The sequence below is a fragment of the Rhinolophus hipposideros genome (assembly GCF_964194185.1).
Source record: "Rhinolophus hipposideros genome assembly, chromosome: 22".
Lineage (NCBI taxonomy): Eukaryota > Metazoa > Chordata > Mammalia > Chiroptera > Rhinolophidae > Rhinolophus > Rhinolophus hipposideros.
The window spans coordinates 19,768,860-19,788,439 of record NC_138068.1 but is presented as its reverse complement, the minus strand read 5'-3'; the positions used below and the strand labels follow the sequence as shown (position 1 = coordinate 19,788,439).

Genomic DNA, 19,580 nt, shown 5'->3' with positions numbered 1-19,580 from the left:
CTCTGAAAAACTGTAGAGCTCCACATTTGAAGAGATCCTTCTTGCCATTTAGCCTGCTCTGCCTCCAGCCCTCACCCTGAGACCCTCCTCTCCCCCACCTGCCCCTGGAGCTCCTGCAGCGATGCATAGTATTTGGACCACCAGTCGAGCTCTTCAGGATCTGGGATGTCCTCCTCCAGCTCTGGGCCTTGATCCAGAAGGCCTCTCAGGGGCAGCTTCTGCAGAGGAGCCTGCGGGAGAATGAACTAAGCACCCGTGACCCAGCACCACCTCCAGCCGTGCCAGCCATGCATCTCCCATACGCCATCACGCCATCACCTTCAGGAGCCGCCTGGGCATCCCTGCTTCAGCCAATAAGGGATCCAGGGCCTTCTGTCCTGAGAGAGGGGAAATGAGAACAGGAGGAGGTCAGGTGAGTAGAAGTCAGACTCCATGCCCCACTTGCGGGTCCCCTGGAGGCATCTCGGCCAGAATCCAGAGAAATGCCCTCACCTTGAAGTCCCTTGGGCACCAGGTGTCCTGTCTCCTCTTCTCTTTCCTCCTCGAGGGGGTCCTCATGACCCCGGAGTGTGAATCGTAGCATGTGGGGGACAATGTGGGAACCCACGAGCACTGTACGCCCAAAGGCCCGGCGCTCAATCACCAGGATGCTGAGTGGGGGCTGCAGATAAGGCTGCTCTGGCAAATCCTAGGGGAGCAGAGAGCACCTGTGTCTCTGAAGAACTGGGGAGGCGGGAGAGGCCCCAGCAAAGACAGATGGAAAACCATACATTTAAATTTGCATTCTCAGCCCAGGTTTGTCACCAACTCATTGTGCCATCCCTGATTAGCCATTGCCTTCGCAGTCTGTTTCCCAGCTAAAAAAGAGACACAATCCTGGATTTGAAAAACTGCTGTAAGTATCAAATGATATAATAGATACAAAAGTACTCTGGCACCTTCAAAGCCCTATCAGAAACGTGAAGTGGTTGTTGTTATTGTTATTATGGAAAGGACCAACGCTCAATGTGTTAATACAAATTTATGGATGCCCTTTAACCCAGGAATTCCATTTCTATCAATGGATCCTAAGGGGGAACAATAATCGTAATACTGTATTGCTGGGCTTATTTTACATATATGTGACAATTATAGCACAAAGGACACAGAAAGGAATGGAGCTAGAATGGAGTTTCTATGATTTTACTGGAACTAAATTAGTATTAATCTGAAGTATATTGTGAAAAATCAGTATGCATATTGTAATCCCCAGAACCACAACTAAGTAAAGATCAACAAAGGAATTAAAGAGTACACTAATAAATATCTATTTAATACAAAAGAAGGTGACAAAGGAGGAACAAAAATATGAATCATATAGAAAACATATAGCAAAATGGCAGATGTAAATCCAACAATATAAAACAAATAACATCAGGGCAGCTGGATGACTCAGGTGGTTACAGCGCGAGCTCTTAACAACAGGGTTGCTGGTTCAATTCCCACATGGGCCAGTGAGCTGCACCCTCCACAACTAGATTGAAGACAATGAGCTGCCACTGAGCTGCCGGAGGGGCAGCAGGATGGCTCAACTGGTTAGAGCACAAGCTCTTAACAACAAGGCTGCCGGTTCAATTCCCACATGGGATGGAGGGCTGTGCCTCCTGCAACTAAGATTGAAAACGGTGACTGGACCTGGAGCTGAGCCGCGCCCTCCACAACTAGACTAAAGGACAATGTTGTAGATGATGGGCCCTGGAAAAACACACTGTTCCCCAATATTCCCCAATTTAAAAAATAAATTAAAAAAATAACATCAAATGTGACCCATATTAAACACTTCAATTGAAAGGCAGAGATTATCTACTGGATTTAAAAAACAAGATGCAACTCCATGCTGTTCAAGAGACACTCTTTAGAAAGACACATAGAAGTTGAAAGTAAAAGGATGGGGAAAGATACATCATGCAAATAATAGCCATAGAGAACTAAAGTAGTTGTCTATCCTATTAGACAAAATAGAAATTAAGACAAAAAAAGTTTACTAAAGAGGGACATTTTATAAATAGGTCAATTCATCAGGAAGCTACAACAATTATAAACATGTATGTACCTAATAATAGAACCTCAAAATACAAGAACTAAAAAGTGACAAAAATAAAGGGAGAAACAAATCATTCAACAACAATGGAGACTTCAGTACCATAGTCTCAATAATGGATAGAACAAATAGAATATCATCAAAAAGGCTGAATAACACTGTCAACCATCTTGACCTCACTGACATCTATAGAAAACAGCACATTTTTTTTTCAAGTACACAATGGAAAAAGGGATGCATGTTCCCCAATTTGAACTATAAAATGGGAAATGAGGGGAAATGCTCCATGAATGTTCAATGAGCAAACTGCTTTCAGTTTCATCATCTTAAAGCACAATGAAATTTTCAAACTGAGAACTGCTACGTGTGGAACAGAATCATGAAATCGTGTTGGGCTTATCGCTGCTGATTGTTGTTGTTTGCCCCCTTGCAATCTGGTACCAGTGTTTTGTCCTCATCACCCCCTTACAAAACCCTTTCGCTAAGATTCTTTCTGTCATTGGCTTCTCGTAGTTCTCCCTCAAAGGAGGCATTTGGTGTATTTCCTTCAACGTTTTTCCTTTTGTACTTGTTATTCCCTTTTATAAATTAAAAAAAAAAAAACTTGAAGCTTAAATTAGACAAGTGATTTGACAAGCTCCTGAGTGACAATGCCAGAATTGGTCCATACTACAAAAATTACAAAGAATGTATTTTACTTCTCATCCCCTGGTGTCTCTGAGACTAGGTACATTCCTTCAGACTCACACTTCATGACGCTTGGCGAATCCACTAACTCAGTAGAGCCAAGAGAGCACTACCAGCTCATGGATTCATCCAGGGATCAGCAAACTACAACCTGTAAGCCAAATCCGGCTCACTGCCAGTTTTTGTAAATAAAGTTTTATTGGAACAGAGTCATATTCATTCATTTACTTGTTGTCTATCAATGTTTACACGCTACAATGACAGAGTTAAGTAATTGCAACTGAAACTGTATGGCTCACAGAGCCTAAAATATTTACCATCTGGCCCTTTATAAAAAGTGTGGTGACTCCTGGATCTAAGATATCCAGCCTGGAATTCACTATCCCACTGTCCTCTTTCACTTCTCAGCCCAACATTTCTTGCCCCCAGTTCATGTCCTCACCACCTTCAGATGCCTGACGAGCTCGGTGAAATTGGGGTTCTCACGGTAACTGGCCAGGATCTCGGACTCCACACGTTGCCCTGCCACCTCCAGCACAACCTGGGGCTGCTCTACCTCAAACAGATGCACGCGGCCGAGGCCCCTCAAACCCCAGAACAGCACCTAGGGTCAGGAAGTGGGATATTCAGGGGCTTGCACCCAACAGAGGGGCCCCCAGAAGTGGGGGAAGGTACGGGATGTGAGTGCCTGGTGCTACCTCAACACGGAACTCCCTGAGCACTGGGCGCACATTGAGTGGCAGGGACAGGCGTCCGGAGAGGGGCTCAACCAGGGGTGTCAGGTCCTGAGGCTCCACATCACTGGGCACTGAGGGCTGCAGGGGCAAGAGGTCAGAGATCAAAGAGGAAGCAGACCAAAGGAGGGAAATCCTGGGCTCAGGGAAGAAAAATGAAGAGCTGCTGGTGAACTATAACTCCAATGGGCCCGGGCAAGGCTGGATTGGCAGGAGGGGGGTGTCTAGGAAACAACCATGTACAGGAAGGGTGGGTGGGTATCGGAGGCATGAGGATCAACCTACAGCCTGAGTTCTCTAGGGTTGGAGGCCTGGCAAGGTGAACCCAGCGAATGTCTACCTCTAGTGTTCTCTGGAATCAGGAGGTCCAATGAGGTGACCCCAGGACAGAATTGCAGCCTGCATTCTTTGGGGGTCAGGGACTCGGAGGGATAACCCTGGAACATGCCCATGTTCCATAGTCTCTGGGGTTGGATGACCTGATTGAATAACAGCAGGAATTAATACTCTGTCCCAGCTAGGTTACGGCCCTCTGACCTCCAGCCGGCCACTGTAGTCCAGTTCAATGAGTTCAAAGGTGGCGATGAGCTCTCCAGCTGCCCGGGGCCCCTTCCTCAGGGGGAAGAACTGCAGCTCAGGGCATCGATAAGGGTCCTCCATCAGCTTGACTTTCGGAGCAGCCAATGCCCTGCCTAGAAACACAGGGGGGCCCTACAGGGAGCAAGACAGTGAAGACAAAAGTGGAAGAGGATCAGGAGCCAAGGGAGGGGGCATCAAGACAAGGAATGGGGGCGCACTGGAACAGGGACCAGGTAGGGTCCAAGCCACACTCACAAACTTATTGTGGTCAAAGACATTGACGACCACTAATGGAGGCTCCTGCTGCAGGTGCTCCCTTCTCCCGTCCACAATCAACTGATCGAACACCAGGAGCTCATCCCACAGGGGGCTCAGTGTCTGCTCCAGGACCTTGGGGGTCATGCAGGGAAAGAGGCAATGGCAGGCCTCTGAAGAAAGCTCCCAACACACAGCCCAGGTGAGCAGCACTGCCCTAAAGTAATGCTTCAAATAACTGGTTATCACAAAAGGCGCAAGAATGTGGTGAAGATGACAGCACCCTTCAGATTGGTGTTGGAGCCTGCCCTCCCAGCCCCGGTCTCTCCTTCCTGTAATCTGCCAACCTCAGAGCTAGTCTTAAAGTCAACCCCAGAAAACAACTCTTCACCCCTAAAGACCCTCCAGATCTACACTACCCCCTAAATCAGGGCAGTCCGATTCAATCTCCTATCCTGAAAATCCAGGGCAGGAAGAGAGACATGGGGCTTGTGGAAAAAAGCACGGCACCCACCCCACCTTGTCTCCTAGCACCCCTCTGCCCACACCTCAGCCCAGCCCTCACCCGTGTCATCTGGCACTGGGTAGAGATGATGACTCGAGCAAAGGGATCCGAGAGCCCACTGTCATCTGCTGCCAACACACCTCGGGCCTGGTACAAGTGAGCCCGGAGCTGGAAGTAGCTGAAGTCTGGGAGGGGGAAGGAAGGGGCATGTTTGCTCAGGGGACCACTGGAGTGCCTTACCCAGACCCCAGCCTGGGCGCATTGGCCCCACCCCCATACTCACCATCCCGGTGCAGGCTGTGCGGCAGCCCCACAGAGGGCTCAGGCAGCAGGTCCAGAGGGAGCTCTGAGGTACAGGCCTTCGCTTGCTTGCCCAGCCCCAGCCACAGGAAGAGCTCCAGCTTGGCAGAGACCTCACCAGGGGCTGCCCCAGGTGCCTATTGTGGGAAAGAGGCAATGTTAGGGCCCACCTCTTATTACCCCAGCTAGACCAACAGCCCTGGTCCTCTGGGGTGTACCCCTATTTTATGTACTGCCAGACTACACCCCAGATCCCTAATCCAAAGAGCATTCCCTGTACCTCACCCTTGTACCCCACTTCATGCTCTCCATCCAATACCGATTGCCCTGATGCTCCTATTATGTATATGCCCGGCCTAACACTGATACTTCCTATACTCCAAAACCCATACCCCCAAACTATACCCTGAGCTCTGCACTCCTATACCCCACACTCTACCCAGGCTCATCCTCAACACATTTAGATTCCCTGTCCCTTATCCCAATGATCCTGGCTTCTCACCACTAGGGATCCCTGTTGGTGTCTTTTCCAAGGACACCTCATTCAGAAATATTTTGCCCCCAAATCAGTTGTACTTATAAGGAACTAATCAATCATTTGCCCACTTTCATTACCCTGCCCGTCTGTCAGAGCCTAGACAGCAAAAGGGCCAGTCCAGGGCCAGAGCTGACAAAATTTGGTGTTTATCTCATGTCAAAACGGATCTGGGGGGGCTGGCCCGGTGGCTCAGGCAGTTAGAGCTCCATGCTCCTAACTCCGAAGGCTGCCGGTTCGATTCCCACATGGGCCAGTGGGCAATCAAAAAAAAAAAAAAAAAAAAAAAAAAAAACGGATCTGGGTAAAGGCACAATCTCCTTTTGGCATTTGGATAATTGAAAAGAGTTTGGGTACACATTAAGAATAATAACTAAAGTAATTAAAGATTGTACATATTTCTTAAATTAAAATTTTTTAATTTAATTTTTTGAATTGAAAAATGTTAATTAAAATTTTTTAAATAGTTTTAAATTAAAGCAAAAGAGTTTGGGGACCTCTCGGTTGGGAGCCACAGGCCTTTACCTCATGAGCACCTGCCCCCCACTTCAGATCCCAGCCCCCTCATGCCAGGCCTCACTCACTGTGAGGAGCAAAGTCTGGATCTTCCCACAGTCCTGACCTCGTTCTTCTTCGACCACAGAGAACAGCACATCCTGGGCTGGGATGCGGGCCCAGGCTACACGGCGCTGCCCACTGAGCATCCAAACCAGCACGTCTGGGAGGGGAGGCTGGGGCTGCAAGCAGAGAACTGGATCACTGAGGTGGATTTGGAGCTGAGACCACCTGCTTCCACAGCTTCCACTGGATGGATGGACCAAATATCCATCTCCAGCTGAAGTTACCCATCTTTTAATTCTGTGTGCTTTTCCCACTAGATCTTTGTGGCTTAGAGGTAGCAAAGTTTTCTTATACAGGTAACAGAAAGCAATAAACAAACATAAGAGAAATATTAGATAACTTAGACTTCATCAAAACTTTCTGGAAATATGTTATTTATTTGAGCCTCTACTATTTTTATACAAAAATCTAGGCACATAATAAAAAATTACAAGGCATAGGAAAACAAAAAATAAAAAAACCTGACCCATGGTCAAAAGAAGAAATAATCATTAGAAGTAGACCCAGGGGTCAAAACTTCTTGTGCCTTTGGAAGCACTGTGCTTCAAAGTGAGGCAGAACTGGCTTTAAACTCCAGCTCTGCTACTTAACCAGCTACATGGTGAACCAGTCATTTTTGCTCTCTAAGCCTCAGTTTCTGCACCTATCAAAAGGGGTAATGTCTTTCCAAGGTTGTTGGAACGATCACACAAGATGACATATGCAAATGCTTAGCAGAGGAAGCATTTCAAAAATGTGAACTCCCTTCACCCTTCACACACTTAGTGTTCAGAGCTTTAGACCAGGGAAGTCATGCCAAGGAAATGGACTCTCCTATCTTCATCAAAAGAGATCCTTCATGTTCCCTGCATTCCTGCTGGGCCCTAGAACACTGTTTATGCTCAGCTGCTCCAAATGGAACTTGGTCCTATGCCCAGAGCAAGTGGTCCCATGGCCTAGCTTCAATCCACAGGACAAATATTAGGTCACCCCTGCCCAGAGGCCTCTGAAAAGCTTAGGGGAAAAGGTATTCAGAGTGGGGAAATCAGTGGGTGAGGCATTACCTCCAGGGCCAGGAAGTGCAGTTTTGCCAGGAGCTTCTTGGCCAGTGCCACCTTCTCTTGTACATTGCCCCGTCTCAGTCCCCGTAAAAGGCGCAGTCCTTGCTTTGCCAATAGGTTCTGAAAGGGCATGGAAAGAACATGAGTGGAGGGGCCCTGTTAGCTGCCCTTGATCCCCCGTCCCTCCCTGGTGGCCCGTACCAGGCTATGCACCAGCAGTTTCCCTCGGCATCGATCCAGGGCGTTGGGTCGGGTCATTGTTCTGCACTCAGCACCATGGCAAAACTGTCTGCAGCATCAAAGGCAGGTGGGAGTCAAAGGAGGGAACACTGACCCTTAGTGCTACCTCCCCCAGAGCAGGTCTCCCACACCCAGACTCCCACATAACCCCTCTCAGTCTTGTTCTCAAAGAGCGCTCTTCTTCAACCAAGGATGGCTTCTGTGTTTAGACCACTCCCCATTCATTGAGGCCTGCCTCACCTTTGAGCCCCAGAACTCATTAGTATTGAACTATCTGCTACCGTGGCTACTCAAAGTGTGGCCCAGGACCAACAACATGGCATCACCCAGTTAGAAATGCAGACTTTCAGCCCCACCCCAGACCTGTTGTCAGAATCAGAATGTTTACACCCTGGGGGACTCATATGCACACTAAAGGCTCTGATGGGCTGTGCTTGACCTTTCCAACACATTGACTAAATATAGCTGAAACATTAGCTGCCCAAATCAAACGCATGATTTCCAATGACTCCCCACCACCCCCACCGACCCACCCCCCGAAAAAAAAACCCTGGCTTACTCCAAAACCTCATAGTCACCCTTTACTGCTTTTTCTTTCTCTCACATTCCACATCAATCCGTCAGCATGTTATTTAGGCTCTGCCTTCAAAATATTTCTGAAATCTGACCACTTTTCTCCTTTTCCAGGACCACCGTAGTCCATCATTTCTCACCTAGGATTCTTGTAACAGCCTCCTCGCTGCTCTACCTATTTCCACTCTTACTCTCTCTCCTACAGAATATTCTCAATACAACAACCACAGTCATCTTTTCAATGCTTTCCTGACCATTTCTCTCCTCTCCAGAGGTTTCTCATCTCAGAATACAAAACAAAGCTTTCAAAACAGCCTGAAAGGCCCTACGTGATCTGACTCCCCTTATCTGCTTGTCCTCACCAAACATTACTCTCCTCTCATGCACAGCCCTACAGACACACTAGACTTTTTTGCTTCTCCGTGAATACACCAAGCCCATTACTATCTTAGGGCCTTTGGATTAGCCACTCCCTCTGCTAGAATATTCTACCCCTAGATCTTCGTATGGTTCACTCTCCTTCTTCATTCAGGTCTCTGCTCAAATGTTACCTCCTTACAGGCCCTCCCTGGTCATCGGGTCTAAACAGCACCTGCCGCTCTCTCTGTCCTCACATCCTGCTTTATCTGTCTCTCTAAATAGAAAGTAAATCAGAGCAGGGACTTCCTGTTGATTACCACTGTATCCTCAGGGCCGGCATCTACTAGAGGCTCAAAATAAATTGTTGGATAAAGTAAAATGATTTTTGAGACATGATATTGTAGGCCCGTTTTGACCCCCAACGATTTCTTAAGTTTCTGTCATGGGAATTTTCAAAATATATAAAATAAATGACTCCAAGGATTTTCCACCTGATACTGCTCCCAGAGGTTATACTTTTAGCTGATTAATGCTCTTTGCTCCAAGAACAAAGAGGAACCTAGGAACATTTGCTATTGATTGAAAATTGACAGGAGAATCCAATCTTGACTAGATTCAGGGAAACTGGATCTGGTAGAAATAATAGCCACAAAAGAAAACCACATTGGCCAAAGCTATAAATAGTGAAATATGATATGGGCAAAACTTTTATTGACATTTCCCTGCCAAAGAATAATTTCAGTAATAAAATAAGTTCAGTAAGTGAAAGTGTAAATAGTTTGATTGTAAAATATAGGAAATCAAGCAAGGAATTAAATTGGATTAAAGGTGGTTGCTCTTTAGGAGACACAGAGAACATAGACAGAGAGCCTTACAATGATGCTCTGGGACATATATACACGGACATTTGGAACATTTAGAGGTCAAGAAGAAGAGAGGAAGCCAGCAAAACTGATGAAAAGAAATGGCCAGGGAAGCAGAAGGAAAACCAAGGGCCTGGAAGTCAATAGCAGAGCTTTTCAAGAAGGAGGGTGGGGGGTGCAGTGTCCTCTGACACTGGAAGATTGACTGACATGAGGGCAGAAAAGGGATCACATACGACCAGCTCCTTGGCTGAGTCCCCCACACTGCCTCTAAATGCTGGAGCTCTCCAGGTCCTCAGATTTCTCTTTTATCTGCTCCCTAGATGATCTTATCCAGTTCCATCTATGTATTGACAGCTCCCAAGTTTTCATTTCCAGCCTAGAACTCTCCTCAGAACTCAACTCATACAGATAACTGCCTAGCAGATGTGTCTACTTATAAGTCTAACAGACATTTATCTCAAAGTTAACACATCCAAAAATGAGCTTCTGATATTTCTTTCACTCTGATCAGACCTTCTCTTATTTTCCATAGCTCAGTAAATAGCACAATCTCTACAGCTGTGCAAGCCAATAGCTTGGGAGTCACTCATGATTCTTTTTTTTTTTAATTTATTGGGGTGACAATTGTTAGTGAAATTACATAGATTTCAGGTGTACAATTCTGTATTACATCATCTATAAATCCCACTGTGTGTTCACCACCCAGAGTCAGTTCTCCCTCCATCACCATATATTTGATCACCCTTACCCTCATCTCCCTCCCCCATGATTCTTCTTACCATGTTTTCCTCATTCCCCTGTACCTATCCATTAGCAAGTCCTGAGGTGTCACCTCCAAAGTCCAAAATTGCTCATCCATTCATGTCACTCTATGTCCACTGCAACCACCCTAGATTCAGTTCATCACCATTGATCACCTGGATTATTACAATGCCTTCCTTAGTAATCTCTCTGTTTCCTCTCTTATTTCATCACCACCACCCCCCAACACTGATCCTTTTAAAGGATAACTTAGAGCACATCCCTGCTCTTTTCAAAACCTTCAGTGACTCCTCATCTCAAGCAGAGAAGAAGCCAAGGCCATTACGACAAGGTTCCCACATGCCTCTCCCATCATCATCATCCTTTCTCCTCACCCTCCAGCCTCATCTACTCTGCTCACTCTGCTGTAGTCACACTGTTTCCCTTGCTCTTCCTCAAACACACAAAGCATGCTTCACCTCACGGCCATTGCACATGCTGTCCCTGTTGCTCGGAACACTCTTACAGGCAGGGCTTGCTCCTTCCTCTCCATGTCAACTTCACAGTGGCCTCCCCTTGCCACCCTTTCTAATTTCCTCTCTCTTTCCTATTTCCTTACTTTATTCTCTCTCTTTAACATTTATCCTTATCATACTTCTTAAACTTCTACCTTTTTGTATACCTGTTTTTAATCTGTGTCCCCATCCAGCCTCTACCACCAGAATGTAAGTTTCAGGAATTTTTATGGGCAAGAATGCTTTTTCACTGCTATACCTATGCCTAAAACAATGTCTAGCATAGTAAGTGTCATAAATATTTACTGAATAAATGGATTAATAATTCTTTTGAGAAGAGGATCAGAAAAACACTGAACTAAGTGGAGCAGGTTATGGAATTCAGCTCAGTGAAGGACAAAGACAGAAGTGACTAGAACAAGTTTATATGGTTATATAATGACCTGGTAAGTAGAGACCAGTTGATATTGCAGGAGAGAAAGTGGATAATTGCAGAGCTAATTCCTTCAGTAGGTGAGAGGAGATGAAATCAAGACCGCAGCTGTGCCTATGGCAGCAGGGAGAGTAGATGGATGCAAATTGGCAAAGGTGGTAGAATGGATGGAGAAAGATGAGGCTTCTATTTTCTCCATGAAGTAAGAGAGGAGATCATTAGCTGAAACAAATCTGGAGGAAAGGAACAAGGAAGATTTGAGGAGAGGTGAAAAGGCATAAGATTCTAGGAGCATGGGGAAAGGGAGTTTATTGGAGGGGACTGGCCTAACCCCCCCAAATTCCCGTCGAGCTCCCTCCATCTGGACAATCATCTCCTTCTCATTCTTGGGTAAAGCTAAGGTGAATGAAGCTCCCAACCGCCCTTGAATCCAAACCACCACCACGAGTGGAGATGGCCCAGAGACAGGTTCTCAGCTCACCTGCTCCCAGCCACCAGCTCTTCCAGCGCCTGTTTCATCCGTGTGCAGGCGTCAAGCCCCGGCCTGCGCTGCAGAGTCTCAACCTCCTGGAGCCCCTGGTCCTGCACAACGGAGGGAGAGGGTCAGAGTCATGAGAGGACCAGAATCCGACCTCTTTTAAACCACACTCTCACCCAGGGCTCCCCCACTCACGACAGCACCTCTTGGTCCCGCCCGTCTTTGGCTCCAAATGGTTGGTGGACCCGATTTTCTAGAACCTCACTGCCTCCATTCCTCTGGATTCCGGTTCCCAGTAGCTCTACCCATGTCCTTCTCCGGCCCCTTCCTGGGTCCAACAATGTTGGATCTCCATCCTCGCACAATTCTGGCCTCCTCAGTGCGCCCATGAGCTGTGCTCTTTGGCTCTCTGGCCTTGCACCAATCAGGTGCTGGTTCTCTGGTGTTCTACCCGTTAGTCCTGCTACATAGCTCCCATCAAAGGCTGCGGTCTCCCGGATGCCCCAGCGTCCTGGCCTCTCCCTGTGGGCGCCCGCCTTTCTCTCACCAGCCTCTCGGCCACTTTCCGCACGCAGTTACTGCTCTGCAGGCGCCACGTGTGATTCTCCCAGCGGCTCCACACGTGCACGCATGGCTTTCGGTGACGCAGTGGCAGACAGAGGTATGACCTGGGCCAGGCGGAGAGGAGCAGAGGCTGCGAGGGGCAGTCCTGGGCCGCTGGGATCTCCCAAAGCCCTCCTTCCATCCACCAGGAACACTCACCCGCTGCCGTCCATGGGCTCAGGCCGCTGAGGAGGGGTTCCCACCTTCCTCTCTTCTTCCTCCTGCCGCCCAACTCCCACATCCGACTCCAGCAGAGGCTGTGCCTCCCCCGCGGCGCCCTCGGTTCCCTCCCCAGCCCTGGACCCTCGGCCCAATTGCTCCTCCTGGCGGCCTGCGCGACCTGCCCAGAGGAGCAAGTCAGCCGGCACCAGGCTTAGGGGCTGACCCCTCCCTCAACCTCCTCTGCTTCAAACGAAATCTGAGCCAACCCCTTACTGAAAGTCAACTGTCCGTTCCAGGGGCCACCCTCAAACCCATGACCCTCAGGGATTCCGCTAGGCCACACACCAATGGAGATCTCGAAGCTGATGGGCTGGGAGGCCACGGTGGGGTCAATCATGGTAGCCTCGAAGAGCACACCAAAAAGCAGGAAGTCTTCGCAGGGTGCCAGGGTGCTCTGGGGAAGGTGGGTCAGGCTGGAGTCAGCCCCCACCCTCCCAGGCTATAGCCCACACTATGCTAGGCCACAATGCCCACAGAAAGACACTGCAACCGAAGCCTGGAAGAGTCACTGCAGGTATCTTTCCTCCCTTTCTGTCACTGGCAGCACCAACCCACTAGACTTGGGCTGGAGTTAGTCCTCTCTGGCCCACCTCCGATTCGTCAGTCCCCTTCCCCCCACATGCACAAGAGCACATGCGGACACGCACTGCAGTTTTCACCTAGGCCCCTAAACTGAGACACACACACCCTCACTCGTGTGTTTAATGCCTGGGAGCCCGTCACACACTCCAGAGCTGAGAGCAATCCTGCCCCTTTGCTAAACCCCAGCCCCCACCTCTGGCAGCGGCAGTAACGTCTCCACCTCCACGTCCATCGCACTAGGAATCTCAGGCCCATCAGCGCTGGAGCTGGCGTCTAGATGCTGCTGAATCCCCGGTGGGGTCTTGCCCCGCCTGGGTTTCTTCTTCTTTCCCTTGAGCCGGGACAACCTGGACTCCTGTGAGGCCTGGAGAGGCTCACGTTCAGCTCTCCCTTCCAACACCTCCATGGATACAGCCACCAGCAGGCGGCCACGGTACCAAATGCCCTGGCCAGGGCCTTCGTTGAGACTTTGAAGACCATCCCGGAGTCCCCCACTGGGGGGCGAGCCATAGAGAGACACCCAGGCCGGGCCGAAGGTGGGGTTAAACCCCGCTGTGGGGACCAGAACAGTGTATTGGAGGGGAACATGGAGCAGGTGAGTGCTAGGTCAGTCTATGCACTACACCCTCATTTCCTGCAAGTTTGAGAGGTGGGGTGTCCGAGTGGGCCTTCGCTGCTCTGGGAAGTCTTTTTACAGCTGTGAATGGGGAGCTGGAAGCATTTCGGAACCAGCTCAGCTCCAAAGGCGCTGCGGACAGTTGGAGTCAGGGCGCTAGGGGCGGAGCCAGCGCCTGGGAGGAGGAGTCAGGGTTGGAGCGGAGCTACAGGGGATCCTGTTAGGGGCTGGGGTGAATGGGTAACGTGCAGTGGGCTTGTGGATGTACGTGTAAATCTGGAGGGAGCACAGGGCTGGAGTGGCTACTGGATGTACAGCTGTAGTGAGGATTCTGTCAACGGAGCCAAACCGAGGGTGGGGTTTGTAGTCTGGGGGTGAGGCTACGAAGGGAGGGGTCGGCTTGGAGCACAGTTTGTCCTGTGGGGTGGGGCTGATTTTCTAAGCGGAGCTGGGTCACGAGATGGGGTTTGCCGTCGGGGGCGGGACCCAGGGCCGACAGGGCCCAAGCGAAGGCTGCACAGCAGACGCGCTCACCCGCGCGGCCCGGGTGTGAGATCTGCCTCAGGTCCAGCACGTGCGTGGCGAGGGCCACGTCGACCAGGGGCGCCTCGTCCCGCAACTGCAGACGAAGGCCGCGCGTGAGCGGCGGGAAGAGCTCCACGAAGCTCAGTTGCTCGTTCCACTCCGGCGCCACCGCCTCTCCACGCACCGACGTCTCTCCCTGAACGCGGCGGCGAGGACAGGCGGAGAGGGGGTCAGCGCGGGATCAGGGCCTAAGCCTCCGCCACGTGACGATGGAAAGGACTTACCTGCTGCCCCAGGAAAGACACCCGCACATAGGGGTCCACGAGGACGCGCTGGTCGTGCAGGGCGCGGGCCAGACTGCCCAGCAACCCGAGGCGCAGCGCGGGAAGCCCCTCGGCGCGGTACAGGCGCACGCGCAGCCGCGCCCACGGCCTCCGAGCCGGCACGCTGCGCGGCAGGAGCAGGTGCCTGGGGTGGGTGGGGAGACGCTGAGGCCCGAGAAGCCCGGCTCTCGGCCCCTCCCCCCTTTTGCGTCCGGGAGCCCACTCCGGGTCCTACTCCCTCTCCCGACCTCCCCCCAGCTCACTTCTCAATGTCCGAACTGTGCCCCGGGCTCGGGGGTGGCAGTGGAGGGGGTAGATCTCCGCGCGCCCTCACAGACAAAGTGACCTTGATGAAGCCTTTGGTCCCGGCGCGTGTGTCCCGGGGGTCGTGCAGCGGAGCCCATTTCTGGTAGAAGTGGCCATCTGGGGGCAGAGGGGCAGACCAGCGGTCAGGAGAGACCCGAGGGATGCACGGGGCGGTCGTGGGGCGACAATCCGAGCGGTGGACGATGGCCGGGGTGCATATCCTGCTCCATAGGGGAGGCCGGAGTGCGTGGAGCTCAGCCTTCGGAAGAGACCGACGTCTCACAAGTTACCACATAGGTATCAGTGCCCAGAGAGTCAGTTGCCCTCGTCTGTGCAGATGAGTCTCAGTGTGGGGCAGGTTCGGTACCTGGCTGGTCACAGATAATGCCCAGGTCCATCCTGAAGGTGCCGATCCGGGTGGCCATAAAGGGGAGAGTCTGAGAATGGAAAGCCTGGGAAAGGTGGAGTTGGTCCTGGAGTTTAGGCATCCTCCCTTCTCTGACAGAAACTTCTCTCCCCCAACCCCACTCACCGTGATCTCCAGCAGTAAATCTTGGAGGTGAAGCCGGGTCTCATGAAATTCGAACAAGAAGTACTGGGTTGAAGTGGGCAAACAAGGAAGGTTGAGAGAAGATTATACGTGAAGGTTTCGCATATACAGAAAATGCCCTTCTGCTTCACCCCTCCTCCATGGCGCCTCTTTGTCCACTGAGGCCATGCCCCCACGCGGACAGTTGTTACCCTGGATCTCGCTCCATCTTGGTCACACGAACCTCATTGTAGAAGGGGCAATTAGTCCCGCGCTGCGTGGCAGTCACTCGGCGCTGCTCCCCTACTCGGACGGCCACATAGGGGTTAATGTTGACTCCCACCAACTTCTGGGCCTCCAGAACTGTGACCCCCACCTGAAGGGTGTAGAAGAAGGAGAAAAGGAAGCCAAGCCTGCCAAGGTAGGGAGGGCAGAACCTGACGTGGTGGAGGGCAAGTGGTATTCCCAAGGGTTAGGGCCTGGAGGGGGAACGGTACCTGGAAGTCCTGAGCTCTGGATACCTGGAAGGGATCCCTGCGGACCAGACCCCGAGCTCGGCTGTCGGAGAGCGTTAAGGTCAGCTCTCACTTTATTTTTTCCCCTTACCACACACACTCTTGCTTGGTGCTGGGGATAAGATCTCTCCCCCTGAATATTTTGATTCTGAGTCCTTCTGATTTTGTCTTGCCTCCATCTCAACCCTACACCCAGAATTTGACTTATTCCTGGAGCCCTAAAATTATTCATTAATTCTTTCATTCAACAAAGATTTATTGAGCACCTAGTATGTGCCAGCACTGTTCTAGGCACTGGGAAACGGCAGTGAAAAAAAGAGACAAAATTCCTTGCCCTCATCAAGTTTTCATCACCTACATGGGTTCCAAAAACTATGTGTGAGCCAGTGTAACTGTGTCAACATGGCAGTGTCTATGCCTAGGAGTGAATGACCCTTGACCCCAGGATATCCAATCCTCACCCATACCCGGGACCATGTGCTTGTGAGAGTGGATGGGCACAGGGCCTGCGTGTATGAGTGAGTGAGGTTGACACACTGGTGGGGTGTGGGAGTAGCTGTACAGTGGGTATTAGTTACCTCTTGAGGGGGCTGAACACAACACCGGAAAGGTCCACATCAGGCTCGTCCTCCATCTCCAGCTCCAGCTCCAGCTCGTTATCCTCATCATCCTGCTGAGCTAGGCCTTGAGCTAGCCTGCGGCCCAATGCCACTGCCCGTCGTTCCAACTGGCCCTCCCTAGGCCTGCTAGGAAAGGCCTTCAAAGGACATGTCTGGGACCCATCACCCATCTCTGGGTACCCCTTGACTTCTCTGACCCTTGGACTGACCTCACTAATCCCAGAACTGACCCCTCACCTGGGACCCCTCAATTTTCAGAATTGACCCCTGATTCCAGGACTGACTTCTAACCCTGGCATTGATCCAGTACTGACTGATTCCAAGCCCTGGGACTGACCCCACATCACGGGCTCTTAATCTAAAGACTGACCTGGTAACCCCAGGTCATCCCCACATACTTACTCCAGCTCCTGGAAGCCCACATTGGGAATGATCAGCTCTGAGCTGGGAGGAAGAAAAATGAAAGGAATGAGAAGGCCAGGCCTGACTACAAAGTTGCAAGTTGGGCAGCATGGGTCCAAGTGGAACTGGGTACCACTTCTCCCTTTTCAGTGCATGTCTGGGTTGGGACCACCAGGCCTTGCTTAGGCTGGGGGGTGGTTACCTGTCCCGGATAGGTGCCCCAAAGTCCTCCTCTGCCCAGGCTCCAGTTGCACCCTCTGGGGGCTGGTACTTCAGGTCAAGCTCCACTTGGATCTGAAACAAGGTACTCGTACGCAGTGTGCCCATGGGCCACTCAAACTCCCTGGGCCTAAGAGAAGCCCAGGGATACTGCCTTTTACTCCACCTATAAACAGAGACCCTCCTGCCCTGCATCTATGGTGACTTGTGGTTCTTCTCTGATCATTAGAGATATTGATTACCCACAATCTATTAAGAACTTACCATGTGTGGGTTGCTTCTTGAAGAGGCCAAACAGGACTCCAAAATTCTCTCATAGCTCTTAGAAATCCATTACAGTGGCCTTCATAGCTCTGCATAGTCTGGCCCCTACCAACCTTTCCAGCCCCATTTCTTATGGGCTCTGCTTCTGTCCTGCACCCCAGTTATGCTCTCTCAGGACAATGTGCTTTTGCCTATGCTGGTTCTTCTGCCTGGAACATTCTACTTAGTTAACTCCTAACTCCTATCATTCTTCAATCCCAAACTCATGCACTACTTCCTCAGGGAACCTTTTCTGACCCCCAAATAGATCACATTCCTCTGTTATACACTCTCCCATCCCCCTACCAACTCTTTTGTAAGACTCATCAGTGGCAATTTTACATTTATTTGTATAAATATTTGTTTAATGTTTGCGTCTCTCTTTAGATATGGAGCTCTAAGAGGGCAAACCCTTATCTGGCTTTGCTCACCACTCCATCCTCATTGATCAACACAGCACTTGGCTTATAATGAGAGCTCAACAAGTTATGACAGACTGAATGGAAAGCTCATTTTGTATGACTCCACACAATGCAAATGAGGAAACAGCCTAGATAGAGAGACTAAATAACTTGTCCAAGTTCTCATCTGGGAAATGGTGGATCTGAGGTTTGAACCCAAGTCCGTTTCTACCAGGCTATACTGACCCTCCATAAACACCAGGAAAATCCAGCCAGGTTTACCTTTGTCTCCCATGAGAATTGAGCTTTGTACAGGGTCGGGGTGTAGCACAGAACTCCTTACCTGCCCCCATTGCCACATCCCTGACCCTTAGGACTGAACCTGGTTCTTGGCCTCTGTGGGACTTCAGCAGAGGCTGCAATGATAGATAGGTGCCTTGGCCAGGGGGCCTTGTTGTGACTCCTATGTGGGGCTGGGATTTCTCCTCTGAGAAATAGAACCCTTTACTTAGAGGGACTCTCCGGCTTGGGGGTGGCAGGTGGGGGGCTGGAGGGACTCACTGGAGATGCTCTCAGATTCTCATCCACTAGGGCCTCCCGCAGCACCAAATGCCCAGCGCTTTGTAGCTGCTGCAGGGATATCACCAGAGTCCCCAGAGACCTGGAAGTGTGGCATGGAATAGCAGAATGACCCAGAGGAATGCCCTAAGCCACCCCTCGCCCCACCTGCATCCTTAGCTCCCCCAGGCCTACTCACCTGGGGCTGAACACACGGCTGCAGTTGACCACCTGCACAGAAAGACACTCCCCAGCCAGCGCAGCCCCATAGTGTGGCCAACGGAACAGCTGGGGACAGGAAGAACTTTGTGACACCCAACGCTGGGCTAACCCTGAGCCCCAGTCCAGAGCCTCTTCCCAACCCTGAAACAAGAGCGAACCCTCCAGACTTGGAGCTAATTCTGTGGCTGATTTTCCAAACCTGGAACCAACCCCCCCAACACTGGGTTGACTCCATACTAGGGCTGATCTGGGATAACTACCAGTTAAGAATCAGTCCCCTATCTTCATTTTGACTTGTCCCAAACTGGGTCTGACCTCTCAAGCCTAAGACTGACCCCACCTCCTAAGACTATACCTCTCAAATCCCAGGAATAAGCCCCTTATCCCCAGCATGGGCTTAGATGAGGCACAGATCAGCTTCTCCCCATCCAGGACCCAACCCCACTGACCTCACCGATATCTGCTTCTTGACCACAATGAATTCTCCTCGTTTTCTGGGTAAATCCTGCTCAGAATTGAATCTAGTCATTTATCACTCCCTCCCCCAAAATATCCCCACCCCCCCAAATCCTTAGCCCAGAGTCCAGTCCTCCTGGACTCACTCTTAAAGCAAAGTAGAAGATGGGGAGAGGAGGCAGAGAGTTGGAGATACTGGAGCAGGGAGACAAAGGGGACACGCTGTAGAGATGCCTAGGGATGGGGTTGAGGGCTTGCGAATGGATAAACTGGACCCCCCCCTCAATTCCAAAAATCCTTAAAGCCTCACCTCGAAAGCTGAGCCTCACTTGTCGGTCATGGGTGCCTGGCAGCCCTGTTAGTCGCCGTACACGCACAGTCAGAGCCATTGTCCCAGGGCCACTGACTCTGCTTCTGCCCGCCTGCCCTCCTGACCACCTTTCTGAACACCTGAATCGCCTCTGACTCACTGGACTCACCCAGCAGGTTCAGCAATCCTTGCCCTTTAGTCAAACACACAGAGAGCAGGTCTGGTGGGGGTCATAGGAGGGAAAGAAGCCCAAGGACTGAGAGGTGGGGTAAGATCCCTGTGGTCAGCTCAGTCCCCCTTGCCTGCACCAGCTTCAGCCTCCGTCC

The 19,580-nt window shown here is 50.7% G+C and overlaps 1 protein-coding gene across 1 annotated transcript in view; it reads right to left on the bottom strand.

The window, feature by feature from the left end:
* The window catches only part of LOC308490765 (fer-1-like protein 4), a gene marked incomplete at both ends in the record, with an annotated part of 33,254 nt that extends 13,921 nt beyond the window's left edge, over positions 1–19,333 (bottom strand). The window contains 31 exons of the mRNA XM_081033363.1: positions 99–230; positions 319–377; positions 493–688; positions 3,210–3,371; positions 3,466–3,582; positions 4,039–4,212; positions 4,336–4,470; positions 4,901–5,025; positions 5,124–5,277; positions 6,260–6,412; positions 7,340–7,456; positions 7,538–7,625; positions 11,546–11,646; positions 12,090–12,210; positions 12,305–12,485; positions 12,653–12,761; positions 13,143–13,501; positions 14,100–14,286; positions 14,375–14,558; positions 14,677–14,836; positions 15,087–15,171; positions 15,252–15,314; positions 15,493–15,624; positions 15,746–15,806; positions 16,342–16,506; positions 16,786–16,827; positions 16,988–17,079; positions 18,270–18,369; positions 18,466–18,554; positions 18,938–18,993; positions 19,255–19,333. Coding sequence (XP_080889489.1) covers positions 99–230; positions 319–377; positions 493–688; positions 3,210–3,371; positions 3,466–3,582; positions 4,039–4,212; positions 4,336–4,470; positions 4,901–5,025; positions 5,124–5,277; positions 6,260–6,412; positions 7,340–7,456; positions 7,538–7,625; positions 11,546–11,646; positions 12,090–12,210; positions 12,305–12,485; positions 12,653–12,761; positions 13,143–13,501; positions 14,100–14,286; positions 14,375–14,558; positions 14,677–14,836; positions 15,087–15,171; positions 15,252–15,314; positions 15,493–15,624; positions 15,746–15,806; positions 16,342–16,506; positions 16,786–16,827; positions 16,988–17,079; positions 18,270–18,369; positions 18,466–18,554; positions 18,938–18,993; positions 19,255–19,333 — 3,978 coding nt within the window. The remainder of the gene's footprint in view (positions 1–98; positions 231–318; positions 378–492; positions 689–3,209; positions 3,372–3,465; positions 3,583–4,038; positions 4,213–4,335; positions 4,471–4,900; positions 5,026–5,123; positions 5,278–6,259; positions 6,413–7,339; positions 7,457–7,537; positions 7,626–11,545; positions 11,647–12,089; positions 12,211–12,304; positions 12,486–12,652; positions 12,762–13,142; positions 13,502–14,099; positions 14,287–14,374; positions 14,559–14,676; positions 14,837–15,086; positions 15,172–15,251; positions 15,315–15,492; positions 15,625–15,745; positions 15,807–16,341; positions 16,507–16,785; positions 16,828–16,987; positions 17,080–18,269; positions 18,370–18,465; positions 18,555–18,937; positions 18,994–19,254) is intronic.
* Positions 19,334–19,580: the final 247 nt, after the last annotated feature.